The following is a 24,645-nucleotide window of genomic DNA, read 5'->3' on the forward strand; positions in this document are numbered from 1 at the left end:
ACTCATAATTGACGCTCTTTATCTTTTGCGTGTAATCCGTTGAATTTAAATGAAGTGCAAAGACTTCTTTCGCCTAATAGTTTTGTACACATTTTATTCCAACCATAAAATTTATGAAATACGAGTATATCATATTTAATGATTTTATTAATTATAGATCAATTTTTGCATCTCAATATTCAAGGTATATCAATTTCTATTATCAAAATTAGTCTCTAACAAAAAATGGCATGTCAGAAAAGACTTACTTATTTTTCTTCATATATTGATATTGATAATAATCGAAAAAGATTGTATAAAATGGATTAATGATGATAAAATGTAAGAAGAACAAAGTTTATACATTGGAATAAAATGTCCAGGCGGCATGATTTGATTGATTACATTCATTGACATATTTGTAATCACATTACAATTCAGCCTAAAAAATGGGGTTGCTTGAATCACACTTGACTTGGACCAGAGTAGACTTGAAGAATATTAAGTTCTTCACCGTTTAAACTTTAATCCCTTTCCGTCTCTATCTCTCTCCATGTGATCTGATACTGCAGCAATTACTGCACTCGTTTCCCACTCTCTGCGATCGTAAATGCCATCCAATTTTCTAATTCAGAGACGCGCATTCATCACACCAAGGGTTTTCCAGTGATGCCGCTGCTCTCTAAACGGAGGTGCCGCACTCTTCTCTTCCTCAGGCGCCTGCTAACATGCGCCATAGCCGCTATCACCCTTATGGCGCTCCTTTCCTCCGTACACGTCCATGAAGTTCCCAACTTACCTTCCGATGCATCCTACAAGCTTCCTGCGGTCTCCTCTCATTTCACTTTATTTCATTTTTTTTCTATTTATTGTCTTAGTTATACTGTAGCTTGAATTCTTTTGCCCTAATTATTAGCTAGATCGTGTGCTTCCTTATTGCGATTTAGTCTGTAACTGTTGCTTGGCATTCTAGAGCATTTATGGATTTGTTTGAAGGAGCTGATGATTATTGAGAGTTTAATAATCTATAAGTTGTTGTTTCTAGTTCTGAAATGAAATCTAGATCTTGACTTGGATGGTGGAAACTGAAATTTCGTTTGAATTGATGTAGCAGCACGAAACCGGGCACCAAAAGCTGAGCCGAGAGCGAAGCTGGATGAAGGAATTTACTCGGCCGCAGATGTTGAAGGCTCCTGTCACTGCTCACAAGGTTGATTTCTCCAATCCAGTATTGTGGATTAGCTCCCTCTCTCGCTATGTGCTTGCTGTTGTCAAGACAAGTGTTGGTGGGGTTGATAGTGGCAGTTATTGATGACATGTAGTCATGCCTCTTTCATGTTTTCACTCGTTTAGATTTGACAGTTGGGTGGCGGCGCGAATACAAGTTTGAATTTGGACAAGTTGTGGAAGCAACCACCTAATAGAGACTATGTACCTTGCATTAAACCAAGTTCATCTTATAAATGTAATGTAATACTTTAGTAAATTAGTTTCTTGTTGTTTTTGCTTTCTCTCATTGCACCTTGTCTTGCTTATTCATTTAGTATCTTTTGCCATTTCAGCTCCTCCAGAATCTCGTGGTTACCTACTTGTACATGCAAATGGTGGTCTTAATCAAATGAGAGCAGGGGTTTCTCTCTCTCTCTCTCTCCCTCTCCCTCTCCCTCCCTCCCTCCTCTCTCTCATATATGTATACTGATAGTTGTATATGATGTACTTGGTGAGTAGTTTGATAAGGAATATCCTCACTAGCGAGTTCCTGTTTGCAGATATGTGATATGGTTGCTATTGCACGTCTGATAAATGCTACGCTTGTGATTCCTGAGCTAGACAAACGCTCATTTTGGCAAGATTCTAGGTACAGTATTCACTTTTCTTGCTCAGAGTAAAATGTTTATGTTTAAATAGTTTTGTTTAATCTTGTTTGTTAAAATTGCAGCAACTTCTCTGATGTCTTTGACGAATCCCATTTTATCAATTCTTTAGCTGGTGATGTAACAATTATAAAAAAGCTTCCCAAGGAATTGGCAAATGCCACTAAGGCAGTAAAGCATTTCAGAAGTTGGTCTGGGGTAGATTATTATGAACAAGAGATAGCAAGCATGTGGGAAGAGTATAAGGTACTTTTGTGATAGAAATCTGATCCACTTGTGTGCATGTCTTTCTCATTGTAAATTTAAATGGAAAATTCTAGGTGATCCGAGCAGCAAAATCTGATTCTCGGTTGGCAAACAATAACCTGCCTCCTGACATTCAGAAATTACGATGTCGTGCATGCTATGAAGCCCTTCGCTTTGCTCCTCAAATTGAAAGTATGGGGAAGGTAATTGCAGAGATAATTCTTGATGATCATCTTAATGTGTTTCTTTATTTTCATAAATGCATGCCCTGTAATTCATTTATTGTATTAAATTCTTTTGTTTGTAGTTGTTGGTAGAGCGAATGAGGTCATATGGTCATTACATTGCTTTGCATTTACGGTTTGAAAAGGACATGCTTGCCTTCAGTGGCTGTACCCATGATCTATCCCCAGAAGAGGCCGAGGAGCTAAAGACTATTAGGTGAACTACATTATTGATTTTTATGTGGTGCCCAATATCTTACAGTAACAGTGAATAATCGGTAGCTCTTACTTTGATCTTAAGGGAGAATATGACTTGGTGGAAGATAAAAGATATTGATCCAGTAGAACAGAGAACCAAAGGGTATTGTCCTCTTACTCCTAAAGAGGTCGGATTATTTCTTAGTACTCTTGGTTTCCCATCAAGTACCCCAGTATATGTTGCGGCGGGAGAAATATATGGAGGTGAATCTCGTATGGCTGATCTGAAGATTAGGTATCCTATAATAATGAACAAGGTATGCACATAAATTGCACACATATCAATTTGCTTTTTGTTCTTGTATGCAAGTTTGTATCAGTTAGTAGGGGCCTAGAAAAGTAATGCTCATTATCTAATGTGACACTAAGTACATGAAAATGAAACCCTTATATATGAACCAACCATGGTCAATTTTGACAGTCGAATATATGTTTTGGCTCCCCAGGGTAAGGGAGGGAATAGGGAACTTGTCATTGGTTAATTGTGTTCTTTTTCTCAAGTTTTGTTAGTTATTTTTCCCAGTAAAGGTCAATCTTGGAACATATGGCCAAAATATGAATTTGGTCCAAAACATTCACTTTTTGAAAAACAGGTCCATAACAAATGAAATCCTTGTCGCAGTGGCCCTTTTTAGATAGTTCCGTCAAAAAACTAACGGTCATGCAATTAGCGTTGATTGTTAGTTTTTTTACGAAACCGTCAAAAAAGGAATACTTCGGCCACATTTTCAAAAAGTGAATGTTTTGCACCAAATTCATATTTTGGTCATATGTTTAGGACCAAAATTGACATTTGCTCTATTTTTCCTTATCAGACAGTTAGAATTGTTTTATGTTATGTGGGTAATTTCTCAACTTTGATAACTGTCCATCTAGAACTAGTTTTGAAGTCATTACAACTTGTGGACCCTCCTCTTATAACCACATTTGCAATATGTTTGGTGTATCTCTATTTTACTACTCCCTTCGTCCCACAATGGGAGTCACATTTTATGTCGGCACTGGTGTTTAGAAATGTAAAGAATAGTGGGTTGGAAAAGTTAGTGGAATATGGAACCCACTTTTTTATATTGGTGTTATGATAAAATGTGAGTGAAGCGAGTTAGTCGAATTTGGGACCTACTTACCATTTATTGTAAAAGTGAAAAATAGGACTCATATTGTGGGATGGACCGAAATGGTAAAATGTGACTCTTATGGTGAGATGGAGGGAGTAAATAATAATATACAATAATAATTAAAGAATAGTTATAAATATGCATGTATGATGTATATATCATGATTGGTAATTTTAATAATTCAATTTTTAATGGCATATCAAAATCCATCACAAATCTATCAATACGATAAAGAAAAATAAAATAAATCATACTCCACAATGCTATAATATTAATACGTAATACGTACTCCTATATCTGTAATTTTATAAAAAAATATATATATATATACACATTCGCAATATGTGCCAAGGTGTTGAAATATATTATTAATTTCATGATATTGTTCTGTGATACTTACTAGTGAAGAAGACATGCCAAAAATAGTTTTACAAAAATTCTTAAAATATTTTATTTCTCTATTACGAATGAATGTAACAAGTACGTGTAAAGTTATTCTTTCAATTTATACATTTTATATTTTAATGTTTATGTCTTTTAAATAAGGAATAACTAAGCAGCATAGGTTCTCTTTTGTCTGGTTTAAATTTGATAATAATAATAATAGGTGAATCTTGTATTTACGTTTCATTTTATATCAGTCATGGTGATATAAATTTGACTAACTAGACAGAGCTGTTGACCTTGTGGTCTCTGTTGTGATAGGGATTTAGTTTCTTGTTGATGATTCAAGCTACATGTTTTGATGTTCATTTTTAGTTCTCATCCAGTGTGATTTGCCAGGAAAAGTTAGCATCAGTGGAGGAATTAGAGCCGTTCAACTACCATGCATCACAGATGGCTGCACTTGACTATATCGTCTCAGTTGAAAGTGATATCTTCATCCCGACGTATTCTGGCAATATGGCAAAGGCAGTTGAGGGCCATCGTCGATTTCTAGGTCACAGAAAAACAATTTCTCCAGACAGGCATGTCACTGTAACGTTTTTTCCCCTATAACTCTCCATCTCAGTTCAATTGGTTAACTTTTTGAACCATATTTGTTATTCAGGAAAGCACTTGTTCGACTGTTTGACAAAATTAATGGGGGAACGATGAAAGAAGGCAAAAATTTGTCAAATAGAGTTGTTGATATTCACAGGGGGAGGTATGCAATCCTCACAGAATGTCATATTGCTAAGCTGCTTCATTTTTATGCCACCATGTACACAATTGGTTGCATATTTCATTTCTTCCCTTGTCATTCAATATTTATTTTCTTTCTGTTTTGCATTTTCTTTTGTAACCAACCCTCTCTGGAGGTGTGGTTTTGAGTGATGCTTTGTGTCGATTACATATGCGCAACTAATAATCTAGTTTCTTTTAGTTTGTGGTGACCCATTTTCTTGTCTGCTTTCTTGATTCCCAGGCAAGGATCTCCAAGGAAGAGAAAGGGCCCACTAACCGGAACAAAGGGAACGGATAGGTTTCGTTCTGAGGAGGCGTTCTATGTGAACCCTCTACCAGATTGTTTATGTCAGATGGAACCTGCTGCACATGAGAATACTACTTTTATTATCAAATAGATGGTTGCTTGAAATATTTCTAAATTTTACAACCTATACAAAATGGGTTCACAGGTTTCTCTCCTCATTTAACCAAAGCACGTGTAAGGTGGTTCCGGTCGTGCATATTCCGGCATGTGGCGGGGAAAAGGTGTCGATGGTGCTTCTTTACAGTTAGGTTAAGAAATCAAGTTGTTGTAGATATTGAGGTAGATTAGTAGTTATTCATATTGATGCTAGGGATATTTTGTTTGAACTTTAGAATTTTATTTTTCAAAGTTCAGAATGAGTATTTAAACTTTTGCCTCGACACATTGTTTAAGAAATCAAAAGGGGGAGAATAAAACGATAAAAAAAAAGTTCACTGTTACCTGAGTCATGTTTTACAGTGCAGGAACAAATTTCTTACTTTTCGATACTGAAATTTTGAAAAAATATTTCTCTAGTTCAATCACTATCTTTTATAATAAAATTAATACATTTAACCTCGAACGCCGTGTATAAATAAAGTGTATGAAAAGGCAACATTTAGTACCGGACCAATAATTTGGATAATACGCCCAATGTTTTATTTCAAGCGTGGAAACCCCATAATTGCGATTATTATGAATTTGTAGTTATTACTATGCGAGTGAACATATAGAATAAGTGATAAGGAAGTCCAAGAAATACCAAACATGAGATCACCCAAAAAACCAATTTAGCTTATTAATGCATAGATTATGGATTACTTCTTCACATTCAACTAACAATGCTTGAAGTTATTGATTGACAAAAGAATCACAGTATCTATCGAAGTTGGGAGTGTGTATTGTAATATTTGCCTCAAAAGGTTAATTGCTCGAGCGGATCAACTTCATCAGCCTATGATCTACCTTCCAAATAGATAACACAAACCAAGCAACTCATTCAAGTATACCGAAAACACGAAAGCTAGGGTTAAATGAAACACCATTATTGATGCTCTAAAAAAAGCGGTAGAACCAGAGCTAGGTATCCCAACACCTGACCAATGCAAACATCAGATCCAACAAGACCCAATACCTTAAATACAAGGTAAAAACATTTGAACCAACCTCTTTTCATCTTTTCACAAGTACAGGCTCACCCCCATTGGGGTCTCCTGTCCACCTAGCACCAGTGGTGGATGCAAAAAAACTTTTTGAAGGGGGGCTATACCGCTATAGTATGAAATTTCATATATGGAATTGATGTATAAAAAATGCATCCCAAATTCGTTGGTTTCATAGTGATTACGGCAATTTCTTAATTAACCTCTGGTAACTAAACGTGTAATGAGATGCTGCAGCTATTCAACAAAGGAGTACTGAAATTGGGTATACTTATAGTTGTAATCAGATGAAAGATACATTAGACAAAAATTCAAAGAGGTCACACCTCATTACGAGTTGGAGCTTCATGTGCTCACAAGAACAAGCCAAATTCTCTTATTACTCAGACCTTTCAAGAATAAGAAACTCTCCTTGCATCAAACAGATTTGAGAATGTTTGACAGTTTTGTGGGGCATCAATTACAGAGGGCCTGGAAAAGTGCCATTTTCCCTTTGCTCATTCCATCTATCCACCTGCAGCCATGAATCAAGGACCAATATTGAATACAAACTAGTCAGATAATAAATACATAATATACAACTAAACATTGATAAATTTGTTATACTCCCTCCATCAACAAAAAATAGTTTCATCTTTCCATTTTAGTCCATCCACCAAAATTAGTTCAATACTAAAAATTGAAAGTTACGCACAATTTATTATTCACTTTTCACTCTCTCTCTCCACATTTTCTCTCTCACATACCTTACCCATATTTTATCTCTCTCCCATACATAATCAATTTCCCATTAAAACCCGTGCCGTGCCATACACTAAGGTGGTGTTCGGTTTCCTAGATAAATTAATACCAAGATACAATCTAGGATTGAGTTGAGAGATTATTTTAGTCATAGGGGGGTTAGCTATGACTAATTATCTCATGATTATCCATCTAGGATTGAATTGTGGGATTGAATCTCATGAACCAAACACACTACATATTTAATCCGGGATACAATCTTGCAAACCGAACACCCCCTAATGAGACTATTTTGGTGGACAGAGGGAGTGCAAAACACTAGATTATGTTACTCTTCGGCATTTGAGGAAGAAATATATTTTTCAAATGGGATTGGTATTTCACCTGGTATTCTAAATCCCTAAGTGAAGGATAGTATATTTAGTAAGATGGTGAAGGCATATACTGATACGTATACATATAGCATTTGAACAACTGTACAGAAGCATACCCATTCACCGGGGCAAAGAGAGCGATAATACTTAGCAAATTTGTCACACTCGGGTGCTTCTTCACCTTTTGCTGCAATGCACCTGAAAACGTACACCAATTTGAGAAGATATTGGGATAATATGGTGCAGTGAAGTTTCACAAACTATCAAGAACATATTTAGCTGGAAACGATTTTTAGTTCACCCACCGATGATACTCAATATATCTGGTGAAGCAGTGTCTAGTTTGGTTGGTAGTAGGGAAACGAAAGTCTGCTGGTGCAGTCTCAAGCTGCAAAGCGTGCATTCGGGAAAGGATAAATTGGTTAAGTAAATAAAGTAAGAAAGAATTGACCAAGTAAGGAACTCCAGAGCTGCAACTCGATCAGATCACCTCCCGTTGGGAAAAGAAGCTACTTTAATAACTTGGTATTCTCAATCGCCGAACAAGGTCCAACCGAAAGACAAAGCTAGCATAAGAAATCAGTTGAGGAAAAAATTACCTCAGCTAATGATGGGGATTTTGAAGCGTCAACGTCGGCCATTGTAGGAGGAACAGAGGTGATGACGGCGGTGAGATTTCAGTGAAGAGAGGGAGAGAGAAGTAGGAAAGCAAGCAGATACTGTAAGAAAGGCCCACCACGTGACTCAGGTTATTTTAGGCCCAACCCCAATAGATATTGGGCCTTAAATTAAATATCTCGAAAATTGCGGACCCATATTTCATGTTGAATAAATTTTAGTAATTTGAAAAGAACTCATTAACCTCACGTGAACAGAGAAAACTATGTTCTCTGCTGCTCAATTGAGAAAAAAAGTGATATGCACAATGATTGAAATTTGAATGTTATCGACCAGTCAGTCGCCCACCAAAGCTGCCTCCACATCGTCATTATTAATGATTTGCATCTATAGAGAGTTCAAACAAGTTTATTTTAATACAGATACCCAAATGTCGCATAGAACCCACCACAATCCATCTACGAAGGCATATACACTGAGTTTTTGAAATCGTTCACAATTTCTTATTTTGCACTATACATATCTTACAAAATTTCTTTAAAACTTGTTATCGTTTATATAAAGGGAGTTGGGGACACTTGGCTCAAACCAGACTGACAGAGTACGATTTTAAAACCAAAAACCACCCCTCACGGACTGGGACTGGCCTGGAACCAACATATCAGTTTCCGACTCAAATTTTTGGAATCACATGCGACAATTTAACCCCCGAAAAATCGAAGACCACGTAAAAAAAACTCTTAAAACCCGTGTGGAACTTATACAAAACTGGAAACATAGTTAAAATCACCAAAATGTCATTTCCTTTGCCGAACTAGTGACGGTTCAATAGGTGCCGAACCGGCACGGAAATGACTTATTCAATACTCATAAAGGGCACTCCTACAAGAACAATTATTCTTGAAAGACTTGCATAATTGAAAATGATTTTAAACTAAAAAACAAAACATGGAAAACCCAAATCAAGCGTCCCACAATGCTTCACTGCCAACGCACCCTAAAGACAACCACACCATAAAGTTATGCGAAATATTTATACACATATTAGCTGCGTCACATTGTATAAAATGTATATTAATAATTATCTTGTGCAGTCTATTTTACCCAAAAAGAAAAAAAGGCCTCATCTATCTACAGTAGTTTGGATTCGTAACAATTACCAAACCAGAAACAATCCATATGATACATAAAACATCTCTCTTTCAGCCACTCCAATTTCAGATCAAACTTCAGCAAGTCCATGTGTCCTTGAATCATCAATTTGCTACTTCGCCTGAACCAACAGAAGTACACATCACCGTATAACAAAATGTTGAGAGATACTTGAGAGGACATCAAAACACACAATATTCTCATTGATTCAATCACTTTGTGTAGCAGCAAGTGTTACGTACCACAAAGATCACAACACCAACATGCCTATGGTGCAAGGATTTAAACATATCCAAAATGGAAATGCAAGTCTAGTTTCCATGCCCAAAATTTCTTGAATACTACAAGACTATACGTTCAGGATGGAACTTCAAGACAGCAAACGTGTCCAAACAATAAGTGACATTATCTCTAATAATGTGCCCAAACAATGAGTGACATTGTCCCTAATAAATTGAGCAATTATGATACCTACTAGCTAGCATTATATTTGTGATACAGTTAAATCATCTCCAAAACTGTTTCTCAAAGACGATAAAACATGCCACTTTAACAGTTTATTAAATTGTTCTTTCATGCCATGTCCCCCCTACTCCAGTTAAACCTGTAATTAAATTAATTTTATACTGCTATCAATACCTGAATAAATGAAAAATCCTGATATACTTCCTAATGGATGTTAAATTGTATCATGAAATGAAATCATTTTGCCATTTTGGGATGTCTATCGTTACATGTCCCATTTGTAGGTCCAAATTTCACAAAATCATTCCACTCATATTAGCTTACAAAATACTACTACCTCCGTCCCTTAAAAATAGAAACTCCTTCCATTTTGGTCCGTCCCTTAAAAATAAAATCTTTCTAAACGTTCTATTTTAGGAAGTGGGCCCCATAATCCACTAACACTACTTTCCCTTGCTTTTCCTCTTCCACTCTCTTACTTTACCAATTTTTCTATCCCTCTCTCTTATTGTACCAATTCGGTCTCTCTTACTTTACTAATTGTACATTAAAACCCGGGTTGTTTCAAAAGTTTTTATTTTCCAAGGACGGAGGTAGTACTAGTATATAATAGTGGAACCCACAATCCACTAACTTTTTCCTCGTTCTTTCCTTCATACTCCCTCCATTCCAAAAGTTAACACTCCCTCCGTCCCAAGAAAGATGACCCCTTCCTAGGGCTGCACGCAATTTTATGCAGTTTTATTTTGTGTGCTAAGTGAAGAGAGAATGAATAGAGACATTTTTAGTAATGAGTCATCTTGGTTGGGACAAACCAAAAAGGTAAACGGGTCATCTTCAGGGCCAGAGGGAGTACTATATAAAAGTGACTTTCCTTCATGTTTCTTAAAACTTATGTCGACCCAAATAAGACAGTCAATGGCAGACGTAGGGAGTATTAGTTATAGTACAGTTCTTACTTAGAACAAGAAATATCGGTGTAAATTACCAATGTCCTGATGTTCTTCTATTTCTTTTTTTGTTTCTTTTGGTTGCTTATTAGATTCAGCCAGAATAACGACTATAAATACATATCTATGTATGTTCCATTAACCAGCTATATGTTTTACAACTTCGTTATTGCTGCTGCCTCTAAGAACCAGAAACAACATGGCCAGTAGGAAGTTATCTTTGCAGGATGCTCAATTAGAGGCTTTATATATATATATATTTATATACATGTATATAGGGATGTGATCATATCATAACCCATATTTATGGTGATAACCTAATAACTCTCATTTTATGGACGAAAAATATCATTTTATGGAATAAAATTATCATTTTATGCATGCTGAAAAAATATCATTTTATCGTGTATAAATATCATTTTTAGTAAAAATGATACTTTTGACCCATAAAATGATAGGGTTATTAGGTTATCACATAAATATGAGTTATGACATGATCACACCCCCATGTATATATATATATATATATATACAGTGAATGTGCAAACCAAGATACGTTACCTATGGCCACACATAGTGGCTAGGACTTATCAACTCTGTGTGCACTCAAATGGATGAAAACTTCCTTCTGCAAACTCATGCATTCGGAAACGCTCCAGAATTTCAAAGGGCCTGAAATGATTTTGAATGGCACAATAAAAACTCATGATCCCGTCAAACAAGATCTAGCAATTCTTAAAATAAATGTAAAAAAATAGTGTAAGCTTAGCTTGCCACAAAACAGGACTAATAGACAAAGAAGAATTTGAATATGGCATGGACAATACATGTACAAGTAGAACTTTATGTCCCAAATATTTTGAGCAATAGCATAGATCAGAATAAAAGAGAGAGAGAGAGAGTCTGGAACATGGAAACCAAAAGCAGAAGCTGCCACCGACCCATCGATATCACAATATCTACAGTCTGACACTAGAAGCACAATAAGCAACACTTGTGAGGTCAAAGATTCAGAATACATACAAAATAGCTTCACGAGTGCAATATAATCTGCGCTGATTCTCTTCCATAGCTTCTAACACATTTGAAGGCTCTGGTCCTTCATCCCCAGCAACACTGGAGGGGACTGGAGATGTTGGAGTCCAGATCTGCATCCACCAGAGTTTCAAACAGTACTTTTATCTTAGCAAATGCAACAAAATATATACTCCTATAAGAAACCCTTTGTACCTTTATCGTGCTATCGATTCCACTAGTTGCAATAACACAATCATATGGATGGCATTGTATACAGTTGACAACTGCACAAAGTGAAAAGATTTAGATACTTCAAGCAGTGAAACAGGATGACAATGAACACCAGGTATCAGGTAGCAAACATGTAATCGGTGATAGAAATCCAACATATTCGAGCTACAGCAACAACAGGAACCCAACAGTAAGACTAGATGATACAAATACAATATATTTGTAGTTTGGACATATGATGAAGTTCCGAGTACAGTAAGAATTTGAAGCACAATTCCCAAGAAACCCAGTTAAACAGCCACCAGTTTGAGACACTGACTACATGTTAATATCATGGCATAGGTTATACATCTGAGCTCAGATGGTTTGTCAGGCTCCAAAATAACCATGACTAAAACAATTTCTAGAGTATAAATATCTTTTGATAATCTTTTCCAGTTTTTGCTTGGGAGGTGGTTCTTACCGGCATTATCTCCATGCAGCATCTTCAATAATCGCCCAGTTTTCTTTTCCCAAATAAACCATCTACCATCATCACTTCCGCTAGCAATATATTCACCTGGATACGAGGAAAACATCATGATATATTATTATCAAGATCATAACATAATAAATTATGATGTTCATAAAACTTCAACCAAAAATATGCAGTTGTGCTAATTGAAATAAGCTGAAGAGGGCCCCATATAATAACCAATGGTTCATACAGATTTTCTTACAAACAGATTTTGACCTCATTTCAGCATTGAATCTTTAGATTGCAATAAGCTGAGAGAAGTATCCCTTCCCTTGCATATTTCTTATATATGTCTCTTTCATAACATGCAAGGCTTAAAATATGTTTTGAGGCATCTTCGCATAGCCTCTCGAGGTGTAAGACGGAGGCATAAATGAAAAATCATAAACACACATGAAAATTATACTATAAACATAGCAAACATATAAAAACACATCAAATATAAGTTGATAAATTATAACAACAATCAGAGATGTCTTTTAACTAGGAGAGGGAGACTGGGATAACTACATCAAATAGAAGTGTGTTCGTGTGTTCTCTAATTTCATGATAGTTTCTTCTTAGTTTATCGAGTATCAATTTTTTTTATTTTTTAAAGAACAGCACCAGAACCCTGGAGTGGAAAAATATAGTCCCTTCTCCTTTTTATCCTTATTACCCTTGCTTAAGCATGATCCAGAAAATCTCATGTCAGGTTCTGAACATACCTCTTTGGCCAATAAAACTGGCTTGCTTTATGTCAGTGCCTGTATTACAATGGCCAACATATCTCTGCTTCATATCTATAGCCACCTCAGACTGAAACATGAACAAGACAATTTAGCTCAAAGATGGTGTAGAAGATAATATGCAGCTACGTTATAAACATGGACAAGATATACACAACGTTATTATTATTAATGTTGAAAGTAAAATCAATTAACAGATTCACTCCATGTGTTATGTAGGAATAACAAGTTAACAATAAATTGATGAGCAAGATAAACAGGTAGTATGGTAGTGAAAAACAGAAAAATGTAAGGATTGTTGGCGACAACTTTAAGATATTCTTGATTGAGATGAGAGATGAGCGATTCAAGGATAAAATAATGCGGAGTAACAGCTTATGTGATCATCAAATCAGGAAAGTTCCGGGGGGAAAAACAGAAGCAAACCTGTTTTGGCACTGTCTCATCTTCACGTGAAGATACGGGTGATCCAAAAGAGCCAGTCACCCTCTCTGCGTTCAAATTCAAATCGCCTCTCCTGTGAATTCTCAAATTTAAGTTTCCTGGGAGAACATCGGACTCAACATCATGCCCTCCTTCGGCAGCTATTAATGTTTCAAAATCCAGTTCAAGCTCATCATCGTAATCAGAGTCTTCTCTTTCAGGTCCACTTGGAGTATCATTTTCTCCTTCTGTATGGTAGATTATGTCACTTAGAGAAAGCACTCTTTTAGCTCGATAATTTGCCCTTGATCTTTTGTCACTTTCCATGCTTGTTTTGTCAGCTTCAGCTATAAGTCAGATGCATGATAGTAATTATTTACGAGTAGTGATATATATTACTACTACAAGATACACAAAATATGGCATACATACTTCACTTTCCATGACTGGAAAACGGTAACTTGTAATGTAAAAACCGAAACATTACTATAGCATGACAATCAAACAATGAGAATAGCAAAAGAAACTAAACATTGACATTGTATACTGGAACACCTAATCACACTAAGTAGGAAAATAACTATGACTCCAAGGCTTATTGGAAGAGTGCAGGATCATCTTATGTCACGAGGTAGCTGTTCACGAAAGGAGTCCAGCTGTTTCCAGTATAAAAAGAAGATAAATTACTATTTTGCAGTTAGGAACAGAAAAGGCTGGCTAATACACAGGAAGGGGTGACAAGAAGAAGATTGATTTTTATATCCACTTAGTTACTGCTGACAAACAGCTCCAACAGCCCAATAGGTTAAGTTAGACATGCTACGAGCTGTTTGAACTGACTAAAGAGGAATCTTCCAGAATCCGACATACATTTTACCCAGTCTAGCACACTGACATTTGATACAGCAGTTTAATAGTATCTAATTTCTTTAGAATCAATATAACAATAGAAGATAAAACATACTAACAATGCAAAAAGCTCAACTGAGACAACTCTAAGATAAATAGTGAAGACTTTGACAAGGCACTACAAGCACTATGAACCTGCAGCCGAACTCTTCTTTATATGCTCCACCCTCTCCATAATTTCAAAATCAGATGGAGCTAAAGATTGAGCTGCAAAAGCAAACTCCAATGCTTCCTTATGTTTTTCCAGCTGTAGTAAGAACAACCCAAGCCAGCAACAGTTGAATTAGAATTGAAAAATGCAAACTGTGCTCAAATACAAGTAACCATACTACATCAGTACATCTTCAACTATAATTGACACATCAGAAGATTTATTTTCATTTACAGCATTAAATCTGGTTATCGCCATTTATCTTGTTATGCCAAGGGAAGCAAGATTATATATGGTCGGATCTATTCAATATTAGATAGACAGAAAAACTGCTTATTAAATACCCTTCAAGAATTATTGGATTTACCACAAAATGGTAAAATTATAGAATATATATCAATAAGTTACCATGGACAGTGCTTCAGCCATGCAAATGAGTGCCCCAGTTGAAGAAGGATTTAGTTTGAGAGCTCTGTGACAGTCTCTAATAGCCATGTGAGAATCATTTTTCCACCGCCTCTGTAAGATACTGAATAGAATCAATTAACAGAGGAAAGAAAATTGAGAAATGAAGATGGGTCATGTCCCAGGGCTCATAGTTGTTATAAGACCTTGAGTAACAAGGAGGCGCGTATGCACAAACACTCATGCACCAATGTTGGGTCAATCTCATAACCATGACCATCCAGCACTTCATTACAAGCCTCAATTCCATAATAACGATCTGGTTCTCCTTTCAATGATTTTTCAGCAAAACGGATTAGTTTCCTGCACTTATCAAGCTTGAAGGAAAAGTAATATTTAATCAGTTACAAGAAAATGAAACTCTGAGCTCATATATAGACATTCAAAGAGAAGGATGCATACTACTGCAGCTTTGTTTCTCACAGGGAAACCATTTAAGGATACCCCTGAAAACGATGATTTCACTTCTGCTTTGTCTAGTTTGGGACTCAGGCTGGTTAGCTTTGAGACATCTCTTGAGGTATATCTCACTGTATTCCCCAAAACTGCATAAGAAAACATTATTATTCAACAAGAAATAAGTTTGGTGATACAAGCATCTAGTTTTGGATAAAGTTGAGAACGCTAGAGCTTGTGGAGATGACCCCCTCCCCCACCCCAGATTTTTTAACAATTGCAAGTTAAGAAATTATGAATAATTAATATATAAAGACTGATTGTGGAGCTTATCAGGGTTGGTCTCGTGGAGCTTATCAGGGTTGGTCTCATGTGTACCGCCCCTCGAGAAAACCAATGAGGAATTGATGAGTTCAAGGAGTTATGATCTGTAATAGTTGGTCTACACTATAGTAGTAAATCTGTTCACCAAGTAAAGTCCCACGGATGCAATGGATAAGGAAATAAAAAATTATCAGGCTCTTGCCTTGTATTACAAGATCTCATAGATTTTCCTGAAGTCATTTCTATCTTATGAGTTGAAAACTTAGTTGATATTCTAATTAGTGTTCTCGAAAAGTGCCTGGTGATTTTCCATTTAAGCGTATAAACCTGGTTAATCCCTTTGAAATCACAAAGTCATGAATCTACAAAAAAAAAGTTGTTATCTTGATACACCTTTGTTAGTTCACTAAAAAATAATTACTACATTTGACTGCATTTTGTGCCATAAACTTAGTTGATATTCTAATTAGTGTTCTCGAAAAGTGCCTGGTGATTTTCCATTTAAGCGTATAAACCTGGTTAATCCCTTTGAAATCACAAAGTCATGAATCTACAAAAAAAAAGTTGTTATCTTGATACACCTTTGTTAGTTCACTAAAAAATAATTACTACATTTGACTGCATTTTGTGCCATAATCACCTAAGTGTTAAATCACCAAAATTAACTTATACCATATGGTGTTGGGTAGCACCAAGGAACCTTGCTCTTGGGGAAGCTATCATGGGTGAAGTACACTACAAGTGAAGGTATACTTTCAAGAAATGATACACTTATAATACAATGACCTTGTTTTTTCTTAGACCTGTGTTTTTTCTTCGTTGTATAGACCACTCTCACGTAAGTATTACCCCTTGGAAATTTTCAGGTCTTCCTTAATCTATCATAGTACCTATCAGCTGGTTTTTCAATGGATTTATCAAAAAACCCCAAACCGAAGACCACACATAGAATATACAAGAGGAATCATAACCTCTCAATAATTGTTTACCATGTCTGCATCATCATTTACAAGGATTTAACTCCATATACTGGACAGGATTATATTCATTTGCGGAATGTATTTCTTGAATGAGTATGAAGTACCAGAAGTACATGCTTTTCTTAATTGCATAACATCCTTAGAATGAATAATTCATATTCTTCTCACAAATTGGTCCTCTTTCATTCAGTTAACACCTAAAATTTTCCATAGACTTATTCATGGTGTGTTAGTATGTAGATAATTAGGATGCTCATTTGCCATTGTGGGAAAAGCATGATCATGGTATATCAAAAAAGATCTTTGACAGGCTTGAGTGACTGGTCTGCATATTTTTGTAGAGTTATAGGTCCAACTGACTCTCCCAAATGTTTTTAAAAAGAAAAAAGTTGAACACTAAACCTATTAAGACAGTTAAAGCACAAAGAAGCATTACTTCTTTGTGATGTAAATGGCTTTTCACAAAGAAGCATCAACTCTTCATAGACAGCCATATATGTTGTTCTTGGAACATAAGTAACTTGGTCCCCAAACAAACAAATCAACAAAACATGCATTAGACTAATTTATGCAAACCAGTTTCCTGCTCCATGCATAAGAAGCATAAAGCTTTGTGTGTGAGGATACAAAGAAAAGTACAGTCACAGAAGCACTAGAAAATTAAAAATATCAAGATCTACCACATACCGTTATTAACATCCATGAGGTATACATGCTCCCCACTATAATTAACAAGAAGCTCCTCCCCATTTGGACTGAATGCAACATGAGTAGGATGCAAGCTGGAATGTCCCTGGCAATAAAATTATCAATAAAAATAAAAATTACTTCAGTAAATCATAATTATTGTTTGGAACCCAATAAAAAATACAATGATAAGTTAGCCAAGTGAGTCTGGGCAAATATATGCAATATGCTTTTAGTTGATAGAAATGGGCTGAAGACACAGATTGCTCCCGCTCCAAACCAATCCAATATTTTAAAATACTAGTACTATACAATGAAAATGATCAAGTTAAGCAGTTAATGAGCATATCAGCATATATAGCCGTTGAGAAATTTATGGACATATGAATTATAACATGAGAAAGCAGCATAAATAAATGCATAATCCAAAAACACTCTGGTAAGATAAAATCGCATTACATAAATCTATAACTGACCTTCATCATCCTCTATTTAGTGAAACATTCTGAAGAAGTTGTCAACAAACAAATAAGGGATATTGGTCGGAAAAATCATAAACTTTGGGCAAAGTCTAGTATTTCCCACAACCTTTAAACTTGGTCGTAAAAATCACTAACTTTACAATTTGTGAATTTCCCACAATGAATATTCCGGCCATGTTTAAAATGTGGCTTATTTAATCCCATGTGGATCTATTTGGCATCAGACGTGTCATATAAAACTCAAGTAAGAATCATACATGATTTAATTTGAAGGCAAATTTTAATTACCACTATTTAAATAAATCAAAACTATATTTTAGACAATAAAATATTCAAAATAAACATAATTTCATCTTATTCATGAAGGAGAGTCAGGCTGGTTTTCTTGTGAATGGGAAACAGCAGTGCGGGCTTGGTCATTGACGGAGTAGTACAAGGAGAACGAAGAGAAGCTACCATAATTTCGATTCGACGGCGGAAGAACTGGTTCAACTAGCACTCGAAGACGGAAACACCCAGCACCAACGGCAACCTTGCGGCGACAGGAAGCCGGTAGGAGGAGGTGTCAGTTGGCCGTTGGTTTGAGGGGTTTGATTTGAGTGAGACGAAGAAGAAATTATTACGCCGTTGATTTGGGAGAGAAGATAGTTTGGAGAGGTTGGTGGTGGATAAGATTTGGGGAGAGAAATGTAAGTGTCCTTAGATCTGGTTCAACTAGAACTTGCCGGCGGGAACTTACATTGAATCTGGTTCGACTGGAATCTGGTTCGAGATGGTGGTCGCCATTGATTTTTGGAAATGGGGAAGAAGAAGCTTCATCAAGATTGGGTTAAAGATGGTAATGTGACTTGGGAAAGATGAATCTTCGTGACTACATGATCTGCAGGCTGGTGGTGGTGGTGGACGACGCAGGTTGTTTGTCAGCAACAGAAGCCGATGCAAGCTGGTGGACTATGATGGGTGGTGGCCAACTGTGCGTGGTTGAGAAGAGTTGCAGAGATGGAGAGATGTGTTGAAGGGTTGGAGAAATAAAAAATTTCAAAATAAAAGTAATACCGTTTGGGTCTGCTGGATGTCCGGTGTATCCAGATAGATAATCTGACGTGCCACATCAGATTCAATTTCGCTGGAAACAGTTGAGTCAAGTCGGGTTGGGAACTTTGCACAACCCCCTTAAGTTAGTTATGTTTAAGACCAACTTTAAAGATTATGGAAAATACCAAATTTCACCGAAAATACCAGATTATGGGAAAAACGGTCTTCTGGATGTCTAGCGTATCGACATAGATAATCTGACGTGCCACATCAGATTCAATTTCGCCAGAATCAGATGAGTCACGTCGGGTTAGGAAATTCACACGATCCGTTAAGTTAGTGAATTTTTAAGACCAACTTTAGATTATGGGAAATACCAAATTGTGGCCAAAGTTCAGGGGCTTTTTCCACCAATATCCCGACAAATAATTGCAAGATGGTTATTGTAGAAATGGGTAATTCACCCCCTTAAAAGGCCTTATTAGGGGGAGGTTATCCAAGTATATATAGATGAGACATGATCATCATCAAGTCAAGGTGGGACAAGAATGAGTGTTTTCAATACGCCCCTGGACGTGTGGGCCAGAATGCACATCGAACTTCCACACGAGCAGACAAAAGAAAATCCACAATGACTTGGGTCTGCTGACTCTGCTCTGATACCACGTACAAATGGGCCACTCACCCCCTTAAAAGGCCTTATAAGGAGAAGGTTATCCAAGTTTGTATAGATGAGACAGGATCATGAAGTCAATGTGGGACAAGAATGAGGGTTTACAAAAGTTACGATAGCACCTTTGTTTCCATGGCACAACATTTAACATCCAAAGGAATCATGAGACATGTTACAAATTCATTTGTGAACAACCAGCCTAGAAACCATGGATTTGGGAAGAAGAAAACACTTCCATCCTACTAATTAGAAGGGAAAATGTGAAAAGTATTTGTGCAAAAAAAACCATAAGATGAGCTGATTATTACGAAGTTACTTATGTTGTCCAACAAGAAATGAAACTCAGTCTAGTTTTCAGCCTTTTCCTTTAATATCCAGCTTTCTCAAACACATGACATCACAAAGTACTTCACATAGCAATTTATAAGAAGCTAATAAAGAAATCAATAGCTCATAAAAAGCAACATAATTGGAACATAAGTAGTAGAAAAAACAAGTCTGTTAAAGGAAGTCTGAGGAGAGTGTTGACTTAGGATTAAGTCATGGCCTAACCAGGTCGGATAGATGCATTGGGCAAAAGTAGTCCACGCATGGAGGTGGTGGCAACTTATTCTGACTAGATGATAGAGGCGGCAGCATTCTTCTATCATATAGACGTGCAAATGCATCACTACAGTGATTAAAAACAGTGGTTAGAAGATAAACCACATGTACAGATACAGCTGAATTAACTATTGAATACCTGCCGCCTACAATGACTAAATGGGGCCTAGTAGAACTGATATCACAAGACTTCAAAGCAAGAGGCTGCTTTGGAGGATCTGCTAGTGATTTCTTAGCTCCGCATCGCAAATCAAGCTGCAATTGAGTAGCACGCAGGCAATAATCTTTAGTACAGAAGACAGCAATTCAAATATATCCCAAACGCAATGCAGTTACAGTTGGCACTCCAAGAAAAAAGGAGCATGCAAAGCAGTGTAGGAAACAGAAGAGACATGGGAGGGAAGAGCAATAAGAGGAGATAGAACTAACAAGAACATTACGACATTCTTGATGAGAAGACCCAGCTGGAGGACAAGAAGAACCCTCACGAAAATCATGCTGCCGAAATGTCCCATCTTCACTGGCACTCCACACCAGATTAGGATTTCCAGGTTCCACCTGTAACAGACACATAGATTAGCATCAACAGCTAGACTATAGCTACATAATTACTTTAAGATAGAGAATGAGAAGATTACAGCTAATTTTTTAACCCTCCTAGTGTGACACCGGAAAACTGCTGATGGACTGATACTACTCCCCTCCAGTCCGTTTCTCCTTAAACGGGACAAATTAAATAGGCGAACCTGCAATGCACTAACATCACTCTGACTACGTGAAACAGGATCACTCAATTCAGGTCCAAGGTCATACATATGCAGTCTGCCATGATAAAATTACCTCGGCGTCTGCTGCCCCAGAAACCACAAGTTCATCTGAAGTTTCAGGGACGAATTTTGTACAGAAAATATTGGCAGAATGGCCAGTGTCGATTGAGTCCATAAGTTTTCGACTTGAATAGGACCAGATGTTAACCTGCAGAAAATAAGACATCCGTCATATTTGATAGCAGGCATTACCATGTGAATGTTGAGTAAAATCACAAAAAGGGACAAACTTCACAGGGACGAAAGAAGAAAGAATAAATAGAATGAAAAGGTGTCTTGAAACAAATTGATTTAGTTAGACTCAGGTTTGATGATGCTTCCCAAAGGAAGCGCCCTCTCCTAAATTAAGTCCAAGTGTAGCTTGCCTCGCCTACACGGTTTCACATAAGCATAGTTGACCAAAGTGCACCTTGGGTGGCAGCTACAGGTTTTTCCTGACAGGCAAAATGTGTTGACAACGAGTCCAAATCCACAGAGACTAAAAAGTTAATTATGTTACATAATTACATTACTAGTTTGCAATTGCTAATCATTGACGACCACAATCAAGATGATGTTGATCATTGGAGGAGCCTTACTAAACGCTTGTTAGTGTTGACTAGTTTTAACTAGTTGACCAAAGAGGCAGGCTCACTTTAAACTCTTGACATGGTGCACTACATTCAAGCAATCTAGGTGTGGAAGTAATAAATTTGAAGTAATTTTGTCAAAGTTCTCATAGGTATCACAGAAGGATACCTGAATATATATATGGTTACATAGATACAATAGACCAAACAAACTCATCAGTGGTCCAACTGAAAGCCTTCACATGATACTACATTTTAGCCTTTCTAGCAGACTTCCAATGAATGGAAGCAGTACTGGAAAACAAGGTGCTGCAGTGAGATACATTAAGGTTAAAAGCACCTTCCGTGCTCATACATAAATGGTTCTTTAGGTGCACTAGACAACAATTTCAAAGGCGGCCAACTTATATCATTCATAGGAAGGGTCACCATGAACCCCTGCTGTAGTCAGATCTATGATTTGCGTGTGCATAAAATTGGTGAAAAATTAAGAGACTGCTCATCTTATGCTAGAAATTCCTAAATCTGGAACTCTTTTTGATTTTTTTTCCTGAAGGACTAAAAAAGTGATGTTTGATATGGACAAATATCAGCTAGAGCAACAATCTAGTTAATATTAATTCTTTTTTCTGCACTGTCCATTAAGAATCAGAAACTTCAATTCCATCAATTAAAGTCTTTCTGTGACATTAAGCTAATGAAGAAGACCTACATTGCCATCACCAATAAATAAAGTCAAGCTATAAGGCACCAATCAAACTGATTAATCTAGACTATTGCGCAGCTACCAATAGCTCTTAGTCTTAAAACAGACAGTCTGAAGCCATTAAAAATTGAAATACCAACTATTTATCTTGTCATTATCACAAGGATAGTTGACTATTCGACCTACTGGACTTTTCAATTTAATTGAGTTTTCTGCTGTTCCATTATAGTAACTCTTTTTTCTATTTCATAATTATTTCAGGTCAATCAGTTCCTCTTTCACCAACTTCAGATTCTAGATACTACATTTATCAACCACTGTAAGAACCTTGCATGTACGAAAGGATGCAGGTATTAGGTTCAAATCGGTGCGCAATAAGCTTAATCATACTTGAGTATCATCAGATCCTGAAATCAACATAGAGCCTTCTGAATTCCAAGCTATAGTATTCACACATCCACGGTGCCCCTGCCAAATAAAAAAATGGAATAAGAGAAGACTTACAAACTGAGAATCGCTATGTGTTTTGACTCTTCACTCAAGCATGTCGATACTAAAGGTACTGGATATATGGCCATATAAACTTCAAATATGTTAGCAGACTAAGTATATATTTTGATAGCCACTACAAGATCACCATCACTCCATTGGCTATATGGAGGATCAAAGGGTCATTAGACATGCAGTACGTCAGAAAGTTTGACTGTGTAAAAAGAAAAGATTTTTAAAGGTGTTGAACCCCGTATATCAATAAATTTGAAAAACACGTGTTACCAACAAAGATTCAATTACTTCTCCTGTTTATTTGTATCAGCAAAGTTGACCGAAAATAATGTCATTCATAGAAGGCAATCTCACTTTCACCTTTCTCCTAACTAGTATGGGATTAGTAAGTGAGCCTCTTAACTTCATAACATATTTTCTTGGAATTCTCTATTATGTATCAACTCTGAGGAAGAGTGCAGAAAAAATCTTGGAATTCACATCATGTTCAGGACTGATGCTCCATGACAAATAGATAAACTGTTTTAGACCCACTCACTAAAGGCATGCATCATGGGAAGCCGGTAATGATAATATTGGACTTAAATAGCTTAATCTGTTAAATTGCTGCAGCCTTTTCAAAACAACTGACACATCCCAAAATGTAAGGTGCACTCTCATTCATTTCAAGATTAGCTTATAGATAGTAAGCCATCGATCACTTGATGACACAAGGACCAAATAAAAAATATTCAAACTAGAAACTTTGGCAATGTACTTGAGGTCTACAAAACCAGTGTTTTTCCTTTTTCCTGTTCAGTTGTTAAAACCACAAACGTTAACAACATGGTAAAATAATCTTAAGAAAAAATAAGTTAACAAGAGGACTGAAATCTCCCAAATAGATAGTGTTACCTCTAGTTCTCTTTCCAGTGAGAGCCTCCGCACGAGTGAGGAGTGCATCTGCACAGCATGGTTAAAATCCTGGAGATTGAAAGCTGAGAAAGTAAGTACGCGTATGTAGAAAGTTCATTCCAGTAGTCATATATTTCCCCGTGCAACCCAATCACAATTACACCCTTGAGAAAATTGAAAACAAACACGATATGTAACAGTTCAAATCCCCTCGAATTGCTGATATCCAGCTACCCTAAAATTGCTGACATCTCCAATAGGAAGTTTTAAAAAGTTCAATTTTCCAGCAGTCTGATCGGGTAAAGCCTCTTTATGTATTATGAGGCGGTTGATGTTACAGTACAGAGACTAGGCCAAGCAAAATACAAACATCACTTAAAACTGTAGAATGAAATCAATTGTTTCGAAAATCGTAGCAGAAACATGATCAACCACAAAATCAAAGCACATTGAAAGGAAACAGTGAATCTCACACAAGCCTAGTGTCGAGGAAGAATAATCGGAGAAATCAAATACTAATATAAGGAAGAATTGAGAGAGAGAGACAAACATTATGATTGTGGAGAGTGCGACTGTTAATCAAGTCGGTGATGTTGCCATCGTGAAAGCAGATGGAGCAGTCCATTTCAGAGGCACCGCTGCGACGATCGTCCCGCCCAACTTCGACTTTGCCGGCTTCACGAACCACCTTCGGAATTCCTGTTTTTTCTTTTAACGGAGTACTGTATTTTTTTTTTTTTCGGGAATCGATTTACATAAATATAAAGTTGGTGGAATAAAGACACGTGTAAGCCCCTAGAATTTTCTCTGGCTCAGACTCAGCCCACACCAAATTCACATTTTTAAAATGCTTACATGGATAGCTAACAATTAAATACTTTAATCAAATATACCACTCCTATTAATTTA

The 24,645-nt window shown here is 36.6% G+C and overlaps 3 protein-coding genes across 6 annotated transcripts; 1 reads left to right on the forward strand and 2 right to left on the reverse strand.

Annotated features, from left to right (window-relative positions):
• Positions 1 to 436: 436 nt before the first annotated feature.
• On the forward strand, positions 437 to 5,553 carry LOC125196961 (O-fucosyltransferase 7). Of its 3 annotated transcripts, none has more exons than XM_048095630.1 (13): positions 437 to 807; positions 1,091 to 1,189; positions 1,342 to 1,444; positions 1,542 to 1,609; positions 1,749 to 1,837; positions 1,919 to 2,099; positions 2,174 to 2,302; positions 2,407 to 2,540; positions 2,625 to 2,838; positions 4,483 to 4,667; positions 4,751 to 4,846; positions 5,108 to 5,214; positions 5,319 to 5,553. In XM_048095630.1, the coding sequence occupies exons 1-13, from the start codon at positions 649 to 651 to the stop codon at positions 5,459 to 5,461; spliced, it is 1,707 nt and encodes a 568-aa protein (XP_047951587.1). In that variant the 5' UTR covers positions 437 to 648; the 3' UTR covers positions 5,462 to 5,553. The 3 variants fall into 3 exon arrangements, with proteins under 3 accessions (XP_047951587.1, XP_047951588.1, XP_047951589.1); XM_048095631.1 differs by having other exon boundaries at positions 1,094 to 1,189; XM_048095632.1 differs by having other exon boundaries at positions 666 to 807; positions 1,094 to 1,259.
• Positions 5,554 to 6,568: 1,015 nt separating this feature from the next.
• On the reverse strand, positions 6,569 to 7,845 carry LOC125196305 (cytochrome c oxidase subunit 6b-1-like). The gene is made up of 3 exons (XM_048094761.1): positions 7,736 to 7,845; positions 7,547 to 7,628; positions 6,569 to 6,829 (listed from the first exon to the last, which is right to left on the reverse strand). Exons 1-3 carry the CDS (start codon positions 7,831 to 7,833, stop codon positions 6,776 to 6,778), a joined length of 234 nt encoding a protein of 77 aa, XP_047950718.1. The 5' UTR covers positions 7,834 to 7,845; the 3' UTR covers positions 6,569 to 6,775.
• Positions 7,846 to 9,068: 1,223 nt separating this feature from the next.
• LOC125194150 (protein ALTERED SEED GERMINATION 2) lies at positions 9,069 to 24,455 on the reverse strand. Of its 2 annotated transcripts, XM_048092206.1 has the most exons (20): positions 24,287 to 24,455; positions 23,737 to 23,805; positions 22,729 to 22,806; positions 21,077 to 21,211; positions 20,875 to 20,982; positions 20,666 to 20,794; positions 20,376 to 20,491; positions 20,186 to 20,303; positions 17,444 to 17,549; positions 15,459 to 15,601; positions 15,203 to 15,373; positions 15,000 to 15,110; positions 14,576 to 14,687; positions 13,535 to 13,878; positions 13,088 to 13,178; positions 12,327 to 12,422; positions 11,846 to 11,916; positions 11,639 to 11,763; positions 11,177 to 11,287; positions 9,069 to 9,321 (listed from the first exon to the last, which is right to left on the reverse strand). In XM_048092206.1, the coding sequence occupies exons 1-19, from the start codon at positions 24,359 to 24,361 to the stop codon at positions 11,206 to 11,208; spliced, it is 2,280 nt and encodes a 759-aa protein (XP_047948163.1). In that variant the 5' UTR covers positions 24,362 to 24,455; the 3' UTR covers positions 9,069 to 9,321; positions 11,177 to 11,205. The 2 variants fall into 2 exon arrangements, with proteins under 2 accessions (XP_047948163.1, XP_047948164.1); XM_048092207.1 differs by lacking the exon at positions 24,287 to 24,455 and having other exon boundaries at positions 20,875 to 20,992.
• Positions 24,456 to 24,645: the final 190 nt, after the last annotated feature.

This window comes from Salvia hispanica, chromosome 6 (genome assembly GCF_023119035.1).
Source record: "Salvia hispanica cultivar TCC Black 2014 chromosome 6, UniMelb_Shisp_WGS_1.0, whole genome shotgun sequence".
Classification (NCBI taxonomy): Eukaryota; Viridiplantae; Streptophyta; class Magnoliopsida; order Lamiales; family Lamiaceae; genus Salvia; species Salvia hispanica.